Source organism: Pterocles gutturalis, unplaced genomic scaffold (genome assembly GCF_000699245.1).
Source record: "Pterocles gutturalis isolate BGI_N339 unplaced genomic scaffold, ASM69924v1 scaffold12667, whole genome shotgun sequence".
Taxonomy (NCBI): domain Eukaryota; kingdom Metazoa; phylum Chordata; class Aves; order Pterocliformes; family Pteroclidae; genus Pterocles; species Pterocles gutturalis.
The window spans coordinates 33473-49218 of NW_010112932.1; the positions used below are offsets into that span (position 1 = coordinate 33473).

Genomic DNA, 15746 nt, shown 5'->3' on the forward strand with positions numbered 1-15746 from the left:
TTTTTCTCCTCTTTTCCTAGTATTATCTAAGAATACTTGTTTACAGTACTTCTTCCTTCTTCTCCAAATACCAAGTTTCTAGTTCCTTTATTTCCTATATTTTTCAGGGACTGTTTTGCTTGAATTCTGCATGAGGGTCACATTTTCTTTCATTTCATAGTGTTAAATCCATACTTTCTTTACTTATTAAAATATTTGCAGCAAATAGATACCTCTAAGATACCCAAATCCTCTGGATTAGTTAAGGCTAATTAGCATCCAGGGTATTTGGTACCTGAAGACAGACCAGTCCAAAAGCGTTGTGTACACATACTGGATCAGTTTTGCTGCAGTGACCAAGTTCCCAGCAGAACTTCCCTAGGAAAACTAATTATGAGATAAATCTCCCAAACAAGCAGCTTCTGAACAGTTTAACTGTTATGAAGATTGAATAAATGACTCATTCCATCTAGTCAGCTTATTCTGATGCAATCAATAAAGCAGCTGTGTAGTTCAGTGACGAGGAGGAGGATTTGCTAGCTGCTCTCTACTCTGCTAAATGACATCTTGCATCTCGCATGAACTAACAAACTGACCCAATATTCACAGGAGCCACCAAAGCTATGTCAGAAGTGAGAAATGCAGGAGTATGCCCAGCTCCTGGATTTGGGTGCAACACCACCATCCTGTCCTACCACCGCATCAGGGAGGATTGCTGGAGGCTTACCAAGCTCTCACCTTACCCCACAGACTTGGTGGTCTCCATGAGAAAGGACCTTTTGGTAGGGACCCAGCTCCTGTTTGGCCCAACACCCATGCGTATACTGTGTAAGATTTGTGTCCTGTAGTTGCCTTGTGAATTTGCCCACTGGCTGGGGCAACCACTGAATTAAACCCCAAATAACCTTCCAAATCAACAGTAACAAAAAACAAAAAAGTGAAAGATTAAATTTTTAGAAAAAAACTCAACAACCATACCCAGAGCATGAGCACGAAGAGACAGGTAGTTGGCCTGTCTTGCCGCTTTTTTTCTAAGAGCCACAAGTACAATTGGACTATAACAGCTCTAAAAATATCACCTGCAGACCACTGTAAATTTTCAGGACAAGAGTCAGTGCAAGATATGAGCCCAAGACAACCACTTACTTCCACGCATTGCAGCATCAGGTGGATAATATTCTGAGTACATGCAGTTCTTTGCTGACCTATTGAACATAAAAGCTCAGATTGGCCTGACAGCTAATTGTGCTCACAGATTAGCAGATACCATTTTCAGGGTTTGCTTGGAAAGGCTTGATCCCATGTTACTTACAAAGAAAATAAACACCACATTGGTTTTGCTGAAAGATGAGGAGTATGGGATTGTAGCCTGGAGTCCCAGGCTGCTTTGGCACTAGTTATGGAAACAAATTGGACAAAGATAAAAGAAGAAATACTGGAAACATAAGAGGAAGTGTTTCAGTCTTTGAAATAGCACTTCTGCCTTCTCTTTCCTTGTTTCTGTAATCTTTACCTGCTTAGCATGCTATGTTACAAAATTACAGGTGGGGACTTTGAAGATTTCTTTGCCGCTTTTAATGACTTGCACTCTTTTAAGTTGCACTAGCTATCCAGATAAGGACGATTACAGCACATTTGGTTCTTAGTTGCATCTAATTATCTGTGAACACCCTAATATTTTCTAATCCTTAGCATTTTATGAGCAAAGAGTAAATAAATTGTTTTATTTGATTCTAAACAGTTTGTCATTCCCAGTCAACTAGCTGCCCTCTTTTTCCAAAAGCTACTACTTTAATAGCTATCACCTACCTTATTTTGTAACGAGGCACTCCTTCTGAGTACTCCAAGTTTTTGAATTAGCATAGAAATTTATCACACAGGAGTTTTACAGAAATGGCAACTAAAGAACAGCTACGAGTAATATTTTCTTTTCCTAAACAGAGAAAATTAATGGAGCATTCTTGTATCTCGTCCGGACTCTGGACACTCAGAGTTGTAACTCCACTCATAACACTGTTGTCTAAGCTTTAAAACTAAGATTCCCTCTACAAGATTCTTGTGCCATCTGCTTGTGTTCAGGAATTATTTTTGCCTGCTGTCTCTCAGTTCTTCCTTTGCCTCCTTGGTATCTTATCATTTCATCAGTCGCTACAGTGTTAACAGAACAAACTCAGCTTTGGCATCTCTTGCAGTTTTTTAAACTTATAAGAAAAAAGTGTAAATTTTTAATTGCATTGACAGAAATCGGGGGGCTTTTCTGATGGAACACGTCCCTTTGCATTCAGCCCAGATTATCTTAACCCTCTGTCATAATCATATTTTACTACCCAAATACAATCAGATGTAAATAGCTCATCCCTGCTTTCACTTATTACTTCTTAAAAAGCGAAGTTGCAGGTATGGCTAGGAATGAAACAAATGGGTCACACACGTTTGTGAATGTTTTTTGCTCATAGCTTAATCCCAAAAGAAGGAAGTCTTGACAAAAACCTATGATAATTCTTTCATTGTCAAGCTGTGCAAACTTTATGTGGGGTATGGAGCACCTACGCTTAAAGCTGCTGTTCTGGCCCCTTTTGGTGGGTTCACTATGTTGTGGTGCTCCTCCCATCCTGAAGACTCTCATTACATATAGTCTCTCTGTAGCTGTGAATTTGCTTAAAAGCAAGGGGCAAAGCAGGCTTGGATAAAGAGTGAAAAACTAATAACTAATCTAATAAAACTAATAATCATATACAGACACTGAAATAAAAGCGTTAGTGACACGAGCAGTTGTTCTGCAGGTCTCATAATCCTGTGAGCCAAGCCTATTTACAAGTTAATGGGATCAGTCTATAAGGTAGTAATTGTCTCTTGAGATTTATAAAAGAAACCATGAAAGCATTTTTAAAGAGATGCAGAAATGATGGAAGACATAGGGCAATTGGCTTATTAGGTAATCAAACTGGAGATCAGAAGTTAACAGGATCCAGTACGCATGTGTGGAAAGTATGCATGTATTTATACATGGGCACATATATGTAGATAAAAATAATTATGCTTATAGATTGCTTCCTTGCCTCATTTCATATTGAACTTCAGTCTGTCAAGGTTGTCTTTCCTTCAGTGCCTTTGTAAAATGTAACATTCTGATGTTAAATCATACAACTGCCAAGCCTTTCTTCCTCTCACAAAACTCTTTGCAACTGGAATGAATATTGGGGACCGATTTGCACTGTTTACCACCTGCAGAAGCTATGTGAATATACAAGAAATGAAAGGGAGATTTATGGCACCATTATCATGGTCTAACAGCAATATTTCAGGAATGCTTCCTTCCGAGACTTACCTTTGTTAATTTTCACACTTGCCATGGTTTTTGTTTCATTTACATCACACAGCTAGAGATGTCTAGCATGGTTTCAAGACCTAAATATACAAATGCAAAGTAACCTAAACCATGTAAAAGCAGATAAGAAGTATGTTTCTTATGATAGTGAGTTAATCAATACAATCACATGTTATAGGATGATTTAACCTAGATGTGGGGATTGCAAGCAGGTTTCTCCAGGGTACAAAATTATGCCACCAATTTGTACAAAACAATTTTTTCTTTAGTGTTATAATCACAGTTACTGATGAAACACAGAATGACTAGTTGTTTTCTGAAATTCTGTCCAAAATCATGAACTAGCCTACATCAGCTTTTTAAACTCAAATGCCCCCAATAAAGTTCTCAATTTGGGATATTCTCCCTAGATCTTACTCTTTGGAATTTCCATCTGTGTCACCGAAGGACATGGAGCCATTGAAATTCAAGTTTTAGGTAGGTAATTCTTTGTGCTGGCGCATGTATTGATTGCCTTTTATCTACCTGTATATGCATCCGTACAGCATCACTGTCAGTGCTTTTCACCCCAAGATAACACAGAAGTGTCTCACTAGCGCAACATGGGATTTGAGAGAATTTATTTTGTAGCTTTAAGTCATAAATTCAGAAGAGGCATTCGGTTTCTCGTGCTTCCTGCCTACTATGCATAAAGTTCTGCTTAGGAAGCTGATAGAAATGCTGTTTCATCCTGAGACACCATGTTGCCTGGCTTTGTGGCTCACTTTAGTCCTGTGCCAGGCAACTGCTTGTAGGATGGATGCATGCGTCCCATGAATGTCTCCTACTCTAGTAGGACCTTAACACTTCCTGCAACGCAAGGTGGAGATACGCCGTTATTCTCAGTTACCTGGCCTGCAGTATTTCATAGGAGAGCCTGAGAACTGCTGGCAGTCCCTTCAGCTAAGACTGAACCACTTAAATGTTTTTAATTTCTCTGAAATAAAAAGTGCTGTAGGTCTCCACACCAGTGAGAAGCCTAATACTTTTCTCTTAAGCTTCTTCTTAATAGAATTTGCTCTTGTATTTACTGGAGAAAGAGCCTCTTAGTGGTAACAACAAGTTCAGAATTTGTATGGCAAGCCCAGGCTTAAGTATCAACATAGCAAATAGCTGCTGGCAGCCTTTTATTTTCAATGGTTTTGCCTCCTATGCAGTTTTGTGACTCACAGGGTTGTCTTGTCTTTGCAGAGGATAAAATTTATCCTTTCAGTTACTGCAGTGAAGGCATCAATATTGGCCTTATTGGCGATTCTTGTAATCCCGTTCCTTCCACTGTAGACCATTCCTGTGCTCAGGTGCCATCCTTCTACTCCAGGGAAATGAGACTGGTATGGAGTCAGGTATAATACTAGATTTTTGACCCAATACAATTGTGCTTTTTTTGGTATATTTTCTTTTTCCTTTTTTCCTACTTGGGGATTCTAGAGGCCCTTTAAATCAGTGTGCTCCATGCTCTCTTGCACAGCAATATATCCTTCTACTTGGTCTTAAGATTCCTGTTTCCTTTCCAGGGTGGCTATGGTTTCCCTTTTTCCACTCATCTTCTCCTCTGTGCTTTTTATATATTTTGTATTAAGAGAGAGAGAGCAGGAAACAAAACCCTGCTCAAAATAGAGAGTTTTTGTTTCTGATGTCAGAATGCTTTGCCAAATGAAGCCCATAGAGATTAATTGTCTCTTTGTCCATTACAGTTGGATAAAGTGATTTTACAGTGACTAAAGGCATAGTCTAGTAACAAAGCAATTTGTTTCCACATAATTTTCTATGGCATTTGTGGTTTGTGTCTTTGTTCTCCAGCTCTCCATGACTACCACTTTTCCTTCTGAATTTTTAAGTGTCTGCAGGGGACAATCACAAACCAAGGACAAAAGTAGATTATTTACCAGTAACTTGAGTTCTCCTACACAATCATTTTCTCCACAGAACCATTCCAGCTCCCCCCTCCCTGGTTTTCCTATTCAGAGACAGATTTTTACAGTCAGTTGGGAATGAAGTAGGAGGGTATAGCAGTGACTCACACATCTGCCAGAGGTAAAATGGCATTCAATGCATGCGCTAGTGCAATTTGTACTTACCTGAAATTTGACAGCTTCAACAGCTCTTTGATGTCTGACATGGTGTTCTCATAAATTTCTCTAAAGACCATGAATCTGTGGAAGAGGTAATGTACCCCCCCACCTCCCCCCCCAAAAAAAAAGGAAATTCAGTTACTGGTAAGTAATACGGTTTTATTAAAGATGTAAAGCCATAAGGATTCCTGCTCATCCCCAATAAGCTGTAATAACCATGCCACTGACTTAGTGATCCAAATTGATAGCTATTATAAAAGTATTTTACACTGAATACAAATGAACTAAACATTCCAGAATATTTTAATAATTTTATTATATGAAAATTTCAGACACACTTAGCAGAACCTTGTAGAGTTTTCCAAGAGCATGAGATGATACTAAATTTACTAGACTTAAGTTGTAATATGTTTTACCTCCCTGTAAAAATCTGCGATTTTTATGGCTCTGTTCCCACACATATAAAATTTCCAACTGATTTCAGTTGCTCAGAATGAATTCCTTAAAAAAAATAGTTAATTCACCTGTAGGGCTCAACCCAAAGCTAAATGAAGTAATACAGTTCTCTTGAATTCACTGGGCTTTGCACCCTTGTCTTTTGAGTCTGTAACATGAAATGTAGTTAAAGTGCTTAGAAACAAAGGAAAAAAAATGCTTAGGAAAATTACTAAACAACTTCTGGTGCGTTCATGTCTGCTTCCTTCTATTCAACTGTGAAACAATGTTTTTCTTCTTTGCTATGTTATAGGTAAAATGTGTAAAAGAAAATATCGTTATAAATAATCCTTTAAAAAATCATGTTTCTGCCTAACCATCAAAGCATCTTTCTATTTGCAGACATCTAGGAGCAATAACTTTCTTACTTGTAAATACTATAACCTTTCATCCTATGCAAGAAATTATCAGAATGGCTTCTAAGGACTTTTCTTAAACCTTCCATTTTTTTTTGTCTTTATTAAACTTTCTTTTTTCTCAAGCTCCTCATAATCTACATTGTGACTTCCTGTGTTTATAAGACTTTTCATGTTTATTTCAGAGCCAGTTTATATTCATTCTAATTTTAAATTTCCAGTTTTGATCTTGAAGGGAAAACAGTATATAGGAACATGCTCTCAGATAAAGAATTATTTCACTGATGTAGTCTTGTTTGATTTCAGTCAGCTAGTCTCAGTGAGCTCAGAATAAACCCAGCATGTATTAGGAACCTAATAACAGCAAAATTATCAGTAGCTGTGTAACCCACTATACCCTTTTACCATATCAGGAGGGAATATTGCCAGGGGCAATTACAAGTCTGTATCTCCAGTCTGGACCAGATCCTAGTGTAGAAGACTAGAGGAGACAGACATTTTAATGCTGCTTAGCCTAGAAGTTGCTCTGTGTGAAAAATGCTTTTTTTGGTTTAAAGAAGAGTACTACGAACAGAAATGCTAACTCACTGTTGTACTTTCTTTTTATGTAGATACCCTGCAGTCACAGCTTATCAATATGGGTGTTATTCCTACATTAGTGAAATTGTTGGGTATTCATTGCCAAAATGCAGCTCTGACAGAGATGTGCCTTGTTGCATTTGGCAATTTAGCAGAACTTGGTAAGTCTACAATGTTACTCTCAAATTTACATCCAGTTTTCATAAAGACTAAAAAAAGCCTTGCACTAATGCTTGTTCCATGCCTTTTGGTACATTCAAAATTTAAAGCAAGCAATTTCTGCTTATTGTCTCTCAAATCTATAGCGCACTTTCCCCCCCCCCCCCTTCAGTAACTGAAATTTATTTGGGTACGTAGTACAACCTTATGTTTTGTGTTAACGTTCTGCAGTGCAACTAAGCACACGTTAAGTCATCTAAACAGTATTTCCTGAACACTGCCACTTACTCTGAATTATTTATTAATAATGTAAATAGTGTATCCTGGTGTAGCTCCACAAAGGCATATTGGGATTAAATTTGGCTCAGGGAAATCACTGAATGAAACAGAGACAGGCACAGTTCATAAATCTGCCTGTACAATATTCTTTCAGGTGCAGAGTTTAATATGTTCTAGACTAAATACTTAAATATATAAATCACAAATGCTACTAAGCTGTAGATGTTATTTTTAGCTAGTTTAGTGACGACTTCATTTAAATTTAACTTTGTGGTACTGCTTTGATCCAATGTCTTTGCAAGTGGATTAGTTGTCATTGGCATTCCACAAAATGTAAACCCACAGATTGTTAGGGCCCATGTCTTATCATCACTTCTGGTCTACGTTGCTGCTCTTCTTTTGCTAACCTACTCTGATATTTTAGACTTATGAGGTTTTTTGCACTGAGGTGTAATAATATAGCAGCTATGATGTCCTCCTGTATTTCTAAGAAGATTTAGCCATTCAAAATATGAAAAATATATCTGTGTTTGTACTATTTGGTGGCCTGAAGCTATTCACAACTCTTGTAAGCTCCTAGATTTCAAGGCTAGAGAAAATATCACGTTATCTAGCGTAGTCTGATCACATGCATAATACCTTTGCTTACAGCAGACAAGACTACTTAACAAAAAAATCAGAAAGAGCCATCAAAACAGCACTAAAGAAATAGATCAGAGATCTTCAAGATGGGCACTATGTGTGGTATCTGCACAGCAAAAATATAATACGAGTCGCATATTGGAAATTCGAGTGCTAAAATCCAACTAAAACCATAAGGATATTAAATACAATAAATGGTGTCTTTGCTGAGAACTACATTGCTTTCCCTTTTTGGAAAGACCCAGCTTTGTCCAGTTGAGTAATAAGAACCATGGGAAAGAAGCTTAACAGCAGCTGCTTCGCTTCCCATTTCCATACGCTGAAAAGGTGCTCGTTCTTTAAGATTGGCACTAAATTAATTTAGCTTGTAATACTTTAATCTCCCTTAAGCAATAGCTTAGTCAATCACATTGTAACTGTAATGTTTTATTTTTGCCTTGTAACTTCAGAGAATTTTATTGTCAGATTGTCAGTTTTCATCACTTAAGAGACAACTCCCTTCCACAGATCCCTTGAGAGGCGTTACAGAAAACTCTTATTTTGTGTCAAAGCAGAGCAAAAACCCAATAAAGAGAGTGATGGTTCTGCTTTTAAAAAATACTAGGAAGGTCAAAAATCCACTTAGGATATGCTGTGCAGTCATACATAGTGATAGAAAACAATAATGGGATGTGCACAAAAGGGTCTAGGTCTGCAGTTCATGCTTTTCCCCAGTCCTCAGGGTCAGTTTTACATTAAATTAATGCCTCACCATCCATCAGAGCAGTAGCAAAGGTTTTCTAACTACAGATGGCCCTCACTCAGGAGGTGGCAACTGGAGAACGCAGAACACCAGCCCTACCACCTGCATCCCCTGTAATGCTGCCAGTCAGGAGGAATAAGATCCAGGCAATGGCATAAGAGATGCTTTTGTTGAATCTACATTTGAAGAATCGTTTTCTGCTGGCTAACCTCCTGGTAGCAAGCTAGCCCACCCGGAAAGCTGCTTTATGCCGTCTGTGCAGTATGAAACGGCCCTGCAACAGCCACGCACAGATTTCAAAGGAAATGTCACCATCGTGAAGCCATGTAGCTATTAACAGCGTTCAGTACGACTCCTGGTCTCTCCCATGGAAAATGCAGTATATAATCTGTTAGTCTTCCTGTTAAGCTGAGGGGAATCAAAGACTTAATATATATTTTTGCAATGTTACTGTTTCTATAGCTACCTTTACATTCCATTGGGCAGAAACAGCCCCGACAGCCTTGATCATGTATTTATTTATTTTTAACAGCCTTAATCGTTATTAATTCAGGTCAGTACATTTATGTTAAAGTGTTACAACATTTTTCTTTTCATTTAGTGACAAGCATGAGTCTATTGTTCTTTTCTGTGAAGAGCACTATTAGTCATCTCACTGAATAAACCTGATAATAAAGAGGAAGAAAAGAGACCTGCCTTTTGATGCGGTTTGTTTACTTGATACTGAATTTTTCCTTTTGCTTCATAGAGTCAAGTAAAGAGCAGTTTGCCTACACAAACGTTGCTGAAGAGCTTGTGAAACTGTTCAAGAAGCAAATAGAACATGATAAAAAAGAGATGATTTTTGAAGTTTTGGCTCCGCTGGCAGAAAATGGTGAGAATTTTTTTCCTTACACAATTTTTTATTCATTCCCTTATATGCAGTTTGGTATATTGGTGTCTTTTTCAGGGACTAAATGCAGCGTAACTGGCTGCCTTGTTCAGAAGCCACCATGGTTGATCCTTGCGATGACAGTTTCGTATGAAGTGAATAGGTGTTAATTGTCTGAGCATATGGCAGGAGCCAACAAATTGTTGATGCTAATTCCACCCCTGATTCACTCGGTCTGCGACTATATTTTATTTCCCTGTACCTGCAGTGGGAATATCAAAAGCTGCTTTTTAGAGGGCTTTACAACATCTGTCATCGAAACGCTGGCTCTTGCGTTCATAGTCCATTTCAGCACCAGAACATCAGTCATTATGGCATTTCCAGGGATCACAGAACCACTGGCAGTTCAGTTTTCCTATGGACATATTTTTGCAAGGGGAATGTTAATTGCAGAGCTAAGAGCTGGACGCTCTCTCCCTCCTGTTCACTGAGAGATCACAGAAAATTTGATGTTCGGTGGCATGTATTATGGTGGCCCCAAGTAGCTCCTGAAAACTTGGGTTTCATTCCCTGCTCAAGCCAGAGCGGGAAGTGATATGTGTCCAATCACCCCTCCAGGATGTTCCTCACAAACGAGTTCTTGGGGGTTCGTGTCATTTACCATTTGCCCTTAAGGGAAATGAGTTAACAGGTGGAACTGGACTGGAGCGGGAAGCAGTTCTGAGTATGCAAGACATCACAGTATTTCATGGCTCTAACACCTTGCTTTAATCACGGAATAAGTTATTAGAATTGTAAACTCTAAAGATTTAGGTTTTATCCTACTCTGTTGTACACACTCTGTCTGTGTCTGGTTTACATAGTATAAACCATATATTTTTACTTCAATTTAAAAAGCTATTTTGTCTTTTAAGTGGTATGTAAAAACAGGATTCCTTTTTCAGTTCTAAAAACGCACATTTTGCCAAGATATATTCATTTACGACATAATAACTAACAAGTTGCTCTAAGATAGTTCTGTCCTTGAAGACTGACACAGAATTGCATCCAGCCTTTTGCGAGTTTGACATATTTCAGTTCAAATGCTTGATTTTCCTTAGATTATATTTTACGGTCACAATAAAATTTGTTAAGTTTACTGCTGCTGAACATAACTCAGGCACTTGCATGTTATGAAGGAGTCAGCTGAACTCTTCCACTGTGGATTCAAGACATACTTAAAGGAGTTCACTCTGCTGGTACTGTTTAGGTGCTTTTGATTGTAGATAATTAGCCATACGTCATCAGGCAAAACCATCTACATTAAGTATTTGCAGAGCCTGGTTTTTCTTCAATCACAACAAATTTCTCTCCCAACCCAGCCTTTTAGATTTGGCTTTACTGTTCTCCTCCTGCAGCCCTTCCAATGAATGGCAGAAGTCCTGGCTCAGCTAAAACAAATGAGCGATTACTCGCTCTGAGATTTCATCAGAAAGTTCTGTGTTTTATATTTGCATGTCTCAGTGAAGTCAGTAGCTCTTCTGTACACGGAATAGAAGAAGAAGCCCTAAGTTTGTTCTGCGGCACAGTTGAAAGTCTTTGGAAAGCCCAGACACAGCACAGTGCTTATGAATCTGCTGCACGATGACTGAGATGCCAAAGTTTGCTGTAGAGAAATATCCTTATTTTTGAGAAGCAAAGAGCAGCTCCATACAGCTTCAGCGTATAGTTGTGCACTAAAGGCAGTCCAGAGTCGGGGGAGCGCCTGGTAGATGAACACTAACAGAAGTTGGCCCTAAGAATTTAAAATTTTAAAATTGCAGGGTTTTTTCTACACAAGCTGTCAGTGAAACCATTGACATCACTACTTCTTTTCACAGTCTGTCCTGCGTGTATGCACAATAGATGTATTTTAAATCATGATTCTAACTCCTGTGATCCATACTGTTCTGCAGATGTCATTAAACTGCAGCTGGTTGAAGCGGGCTTGGTGGAGTGCTTACTGGAGATCGTCCAGAAGACTGTGGACAGTGACAAAGAGGAGGATGTTGCAGAGCTTAAAACAGCTTCTGATCTTATGGTTTTATTATTGCTTGGAGGTAAGTACAGTGTGTCACTACCTTCTGCAAAGCGACAGCAGGTACCTGTAATGCCGTTTGGCTGCTGAATTTTACTAATTGTTAATTTTCTAAATAACCTAGAGGACCTGCTACCTGCCAGTTAACATTTAATGGGTCAGATTTTGTCTCTCATCCCATTGCAGGACTGGATTAATTGCAGTGAAGCCAGCAGAGCTTCACAGACATAAAGAGAAGAATTATCCCTAACAAACACTTCTTTGGCTTGCTGACTGTCTCTGCTTTTTACCCCAGATGAATCCATGCAAAAGTTATTTGAAGGAGGAAAAGGCAGTGTGTTCCAAAGAGTACTTTCATGGATTCCTTCCAACAGTCATCAGCTACAGCTTGCAGGAGCACTGGCTATTGCAAATTTTGCCAGAAATGGTAAGAATAAGCCATAATAGCTTATGTTAATTTATCTGTACCCTTCTATCTTGGCCTGTCTGTACTGCTACAAACAAAAACTGCCTGTCATGGTAAAGCTGATATTGGACAGCTATATAGCAACATGAGTAGTTTTATACTTTACAATCCTGAAAATCATTAAGCCTACTTTTAAAAAACTGTTTCACATTTCTAGAGAGGTACAGGGCATTTCTGCCTTCTGCACGGTTTCTTGCATCGCTCTTCTAAATTTGTCATGAGCACTGCAACTCCCATTGATGATGGTGGTCAAATTCTCAACAATAAAATCTGGAAAGGAGCAAGGAAATAACCCTTCTATTCTTAAAAAACTCCTATAAAATGTTAGTAATAATCTTCCATTCACAAGTGACTTGTCTCATCTTGCACAGACGGAAACTGCATCCATATGGTGGATAACGGCATAGTTCAAAAGCTGATGGATCTGCTAGACAGACATGTGGAGGATGGAAATGTGACTGTGCAGCACGCTGCACTGAGCGCTCTCAGAAACCTGGCTATTCCCGGTAAGCCTCCCTTCGCATCGCTAATTACCTGAAGGTAAAATTCTGTTGTCCCACTGCACACTCCCCTGCCAGGGGATGGGGGTAGGAGAACTGACTGACAGTCCTAGAGGCCGCTCAGACTGCTGCTTTTCCTTCAGGCCCATCACTGCATCTTGCTGTAGCGTCCTGAGGCTTTGACAATTCACAAATTAGAGCTGGAGGTAGACTGCTAGAATAGCCGGCCTATTGCAATTGGTTACTGTTTGCAGGCAATGGACTGAATGATAATTTTGTCATTTTTAATAACTTCATTTGCATGGATTTTGATTGCCCAAGCGTAAAAGGCAGAGCACACGCACAGAAAAACAAAGCAAATCTGTAATACTTGTGTATGCTTTCTTATACCCGGCCAAAAATAAGTCTTTCATCCATTTAACCTTATTTTACTATTTTCAGTTTTGACAAACAATAACTTACTAGAAATGATCGTGTGTACATAACTAAGCCCAGGCAGCGTTAGTGGTATGCCATTTGCTTACCTTTCTCTGGTGAGTCATGCTGTTAACGTCCATCCGTCCAGCAAGCTTCCCTGTAGCCTGTGCTCAAGGATGTCTGCCAGAGACCTGCGTAAGATTTAACGCATATTGTTAGAGAAAAATGAGCAAGTAATAACTGGCCTCAGCGATGTTCTGCTTGTTCAACACTACTTTGAATATGACATAAGTACTTTTTTCTAAGCACAGTATTGGACCAAGTTTGCACCTTACATATATCTCAGAGAGGTCCAGGAAAGTGGAGAACTTGGACTAGTGGAGGGGATGAAAGAGAGTTTGGGGGGGCAATACAAGGACTACAGGCTCCAGACACGTCAGGCCACAGAGGTGTTTGTATAAATTATTGGAACCGGGGAAGAGGTTATTCTGATAATTAGATGCTTTAGATGCTAAGGCCTATGTGAAACAGAACAGTGATGTTAGGAATCTGAGAAATTTCCTCATATTTTGGGGTACGAGTACTAGCCTGGGCTCCTGCTTCATGCATTTTTTGAGAGACGCCTTTCCTAGACCAAGGGGGAAAGGTCTAGTCTTCAGTTTATGTTCAGGCTGAACACTGGACATTAGATATGCATACTAGGAAAAAGCACTTAATTTCACAGCTGTGTCTTAGCAACCCAGACGTTTTTCCACAGCACAGTATTATCAGTGCACACTCATGTTCCTGAAGTCTGTGTTCACAAGCTATTTTTCAAACTGTGTCTGAAAACTTGCTTCAAGACCATCTTAGAAATAAACTGCATCTTCCAGAAATATTCTTGAGATCATTCTTGTTCTTTATTCATGCAGTTGTAAATAAGGCTAAGATGCTATCAGCTGGTGTTGCAGAAGCTGTATTGAAATTTCTCAGATCAGAGATGCCCCCTGTTCAATTCAAGCTGCTGGGAACATTAAGAATGTTAATAGATGCACAAGGTAAAAATAAACTGTTCTCTATGTTAAGTGATTCTCTTTGGTTCAGTGTGTGATATGCTGCCAAGATTCTTACAAGAGGGAAGCAGAGGGGGTTTGAAATTTTATTCCTGAAGTCTTGGAATAAATCTAATACATCTGCAAAGGGAGAGGAATGTGGGTTGATTTTTTTTTTTTTCCAGAACTCCTAAATTGACTACCAGGGACCCCCAGAATATGTGTCAAATGCTTGTTTACTTCTGTATTTCAGAACTCTCCTACACTGTCACATTCTGAGTATGTACTGAGGCGTGAGCGTTCTGAGCTACCACTCTTGTTTTGCTGTTCACTTGCTGCATTTCCTGGCTGTACCTAGCTCCTTGGAACAGACTAACACACTTGTTAATTGATAAATTGCAATTTCAAAATTAACAAGTACCTTTTAGTGTGACAGCTTGTTCCAGGATGAGGATTTGTAAAATCAGAAGCTAAAAACCAAAAGTAGTTCATGAGATAACTTAGCCAAGTATTTAGCTTTGACCCAGTCCCGTAGATTTTTTCAAAAGATCCACTTGAGTTCTAGCAAACCTATTAGATACAAAATAGAAATTCATCAAAGAAACTTATGTGACTTACAGTCTATAAAACCTAATCTAACTGAGCAGAGCGCTCCCCTTCTGGCAGCAGTCCCTTCTGGTCGCGGGTTTCTGAGCTAGCTCACCCAGGAGTGTGACGTCACCTGTATTTTCCCTACTGCTAATCAACACACAAGCCTCATTAGCAGGGTTGATAAGTTGTTTTCAAAAACTAGGTTAAGATTTTTTCCTGTATTTTGTTTCCATTTGACTGGCTTTACTTGCTTCCATGCAACCTAGACTTTTCCTGCTGTTACTGCAAGCTAGTGAAGTTCTACTTAACAACCTTGTTCTAGTTAGTAACTTTCAGCTTACTTTTCTAGCACTTTTTTAAGTGACAACTTTTTTGTTGTGTTGTTGGCTCCCACGTCATGTAGCAGAAGCAGCTGAACAGCTGGGCAAAAATGTAAAACTGGTGGAACGATTGGTGGAGTGGTGTGAAGCCAAGGATCACGCAGGTGTGATGGGAGAGTCCAACAGACTACTTTCCGCACTTATACGACACAGCAAATCAAAAGTAAGTCAGTGGTGACAAAGTTCATCTTGTAGGATCTAAGAGTTACCTCTGCACTTGGTGTGAGCAGCTGAGGCCTCCGGTATGTGATCCTTCCAGGGAGCCAGGCTGGTTAATTCATGTGTTAGCTCTCCTCTGCCTCTGGGACCTGCCAGTCAGACACAAGCGCCAGGTTTAAAGGCTCGCTAGAATAACATGGGGTTTTTTTAAAATTGAAACAAAAATAATTTCAGAGTTGCAGGCTGGTTGAAGGAACACTGTTAGGATTCATATGGCTAAGTCTCAACTCATTTTTATTTGTATTGTATCCCATAGAAGTTCAGCAAGCCATATTTTTCTGCGTTTTAATGATGGTACATATGAAGAATCCTTGCACTCAGTTGTTATGATCTTGCTGTAGATTAATACAAAAATGGGATCCAGAAATAGTCCGTCCCCCTACTCTTCATAGAGCATATTTCAGAGTTTTAAGATTGTAAGGGATCGTTAGAAATGATAATTTATTCCAAATACTAACAGAAGCTTGGTATGACATTGAGAGAAACTGTCACCCATCACCTTCGCATCAACCAGACACCTGTACGTAAGCAGTCCACTGTCCTTG

General features: G+C 39.2%; 1 protein-coding gene across 1 annotated transcript in view; it reads left to right on the forward strand.

Moving 5' to 3' along the window:
- The window catches only part of RAP1GDS1 (RAP1, GTP-GDP dissociation stimulator 1), a gene marked incomplete at its 5' end in the record, with an annotated part of 48909 nt that overhangs the window by 25040 nt on the left and 8123 nt on the right, over positions 1-15746 (forward strand). Inside the window, 7 exons of the mRNA XM_010074256.1 lie at positions 6881-7009; positions 9419-9544; positions 11476-11619; positions 11893-12024; positions 12435-12569; positions 13892-14017; positions 15006-15145. Of these exons, the coding sequence (XP_010072558.1) occupies positions 6881-7009; positions 9419-9544; positions 11476-11619; positions 11893-12024; positions 12435-12569; positions 13892-14017; positions 15006-15145 (932 nt within the window). The remainder of the gene's footprint in view (positions 1-6880; positions 7010-9418; positions 9545-11475; positions 11620-11892; positions 12025-12434; positions 12570-13891; positions 14018-15005; positions 15146-15746) is intronic.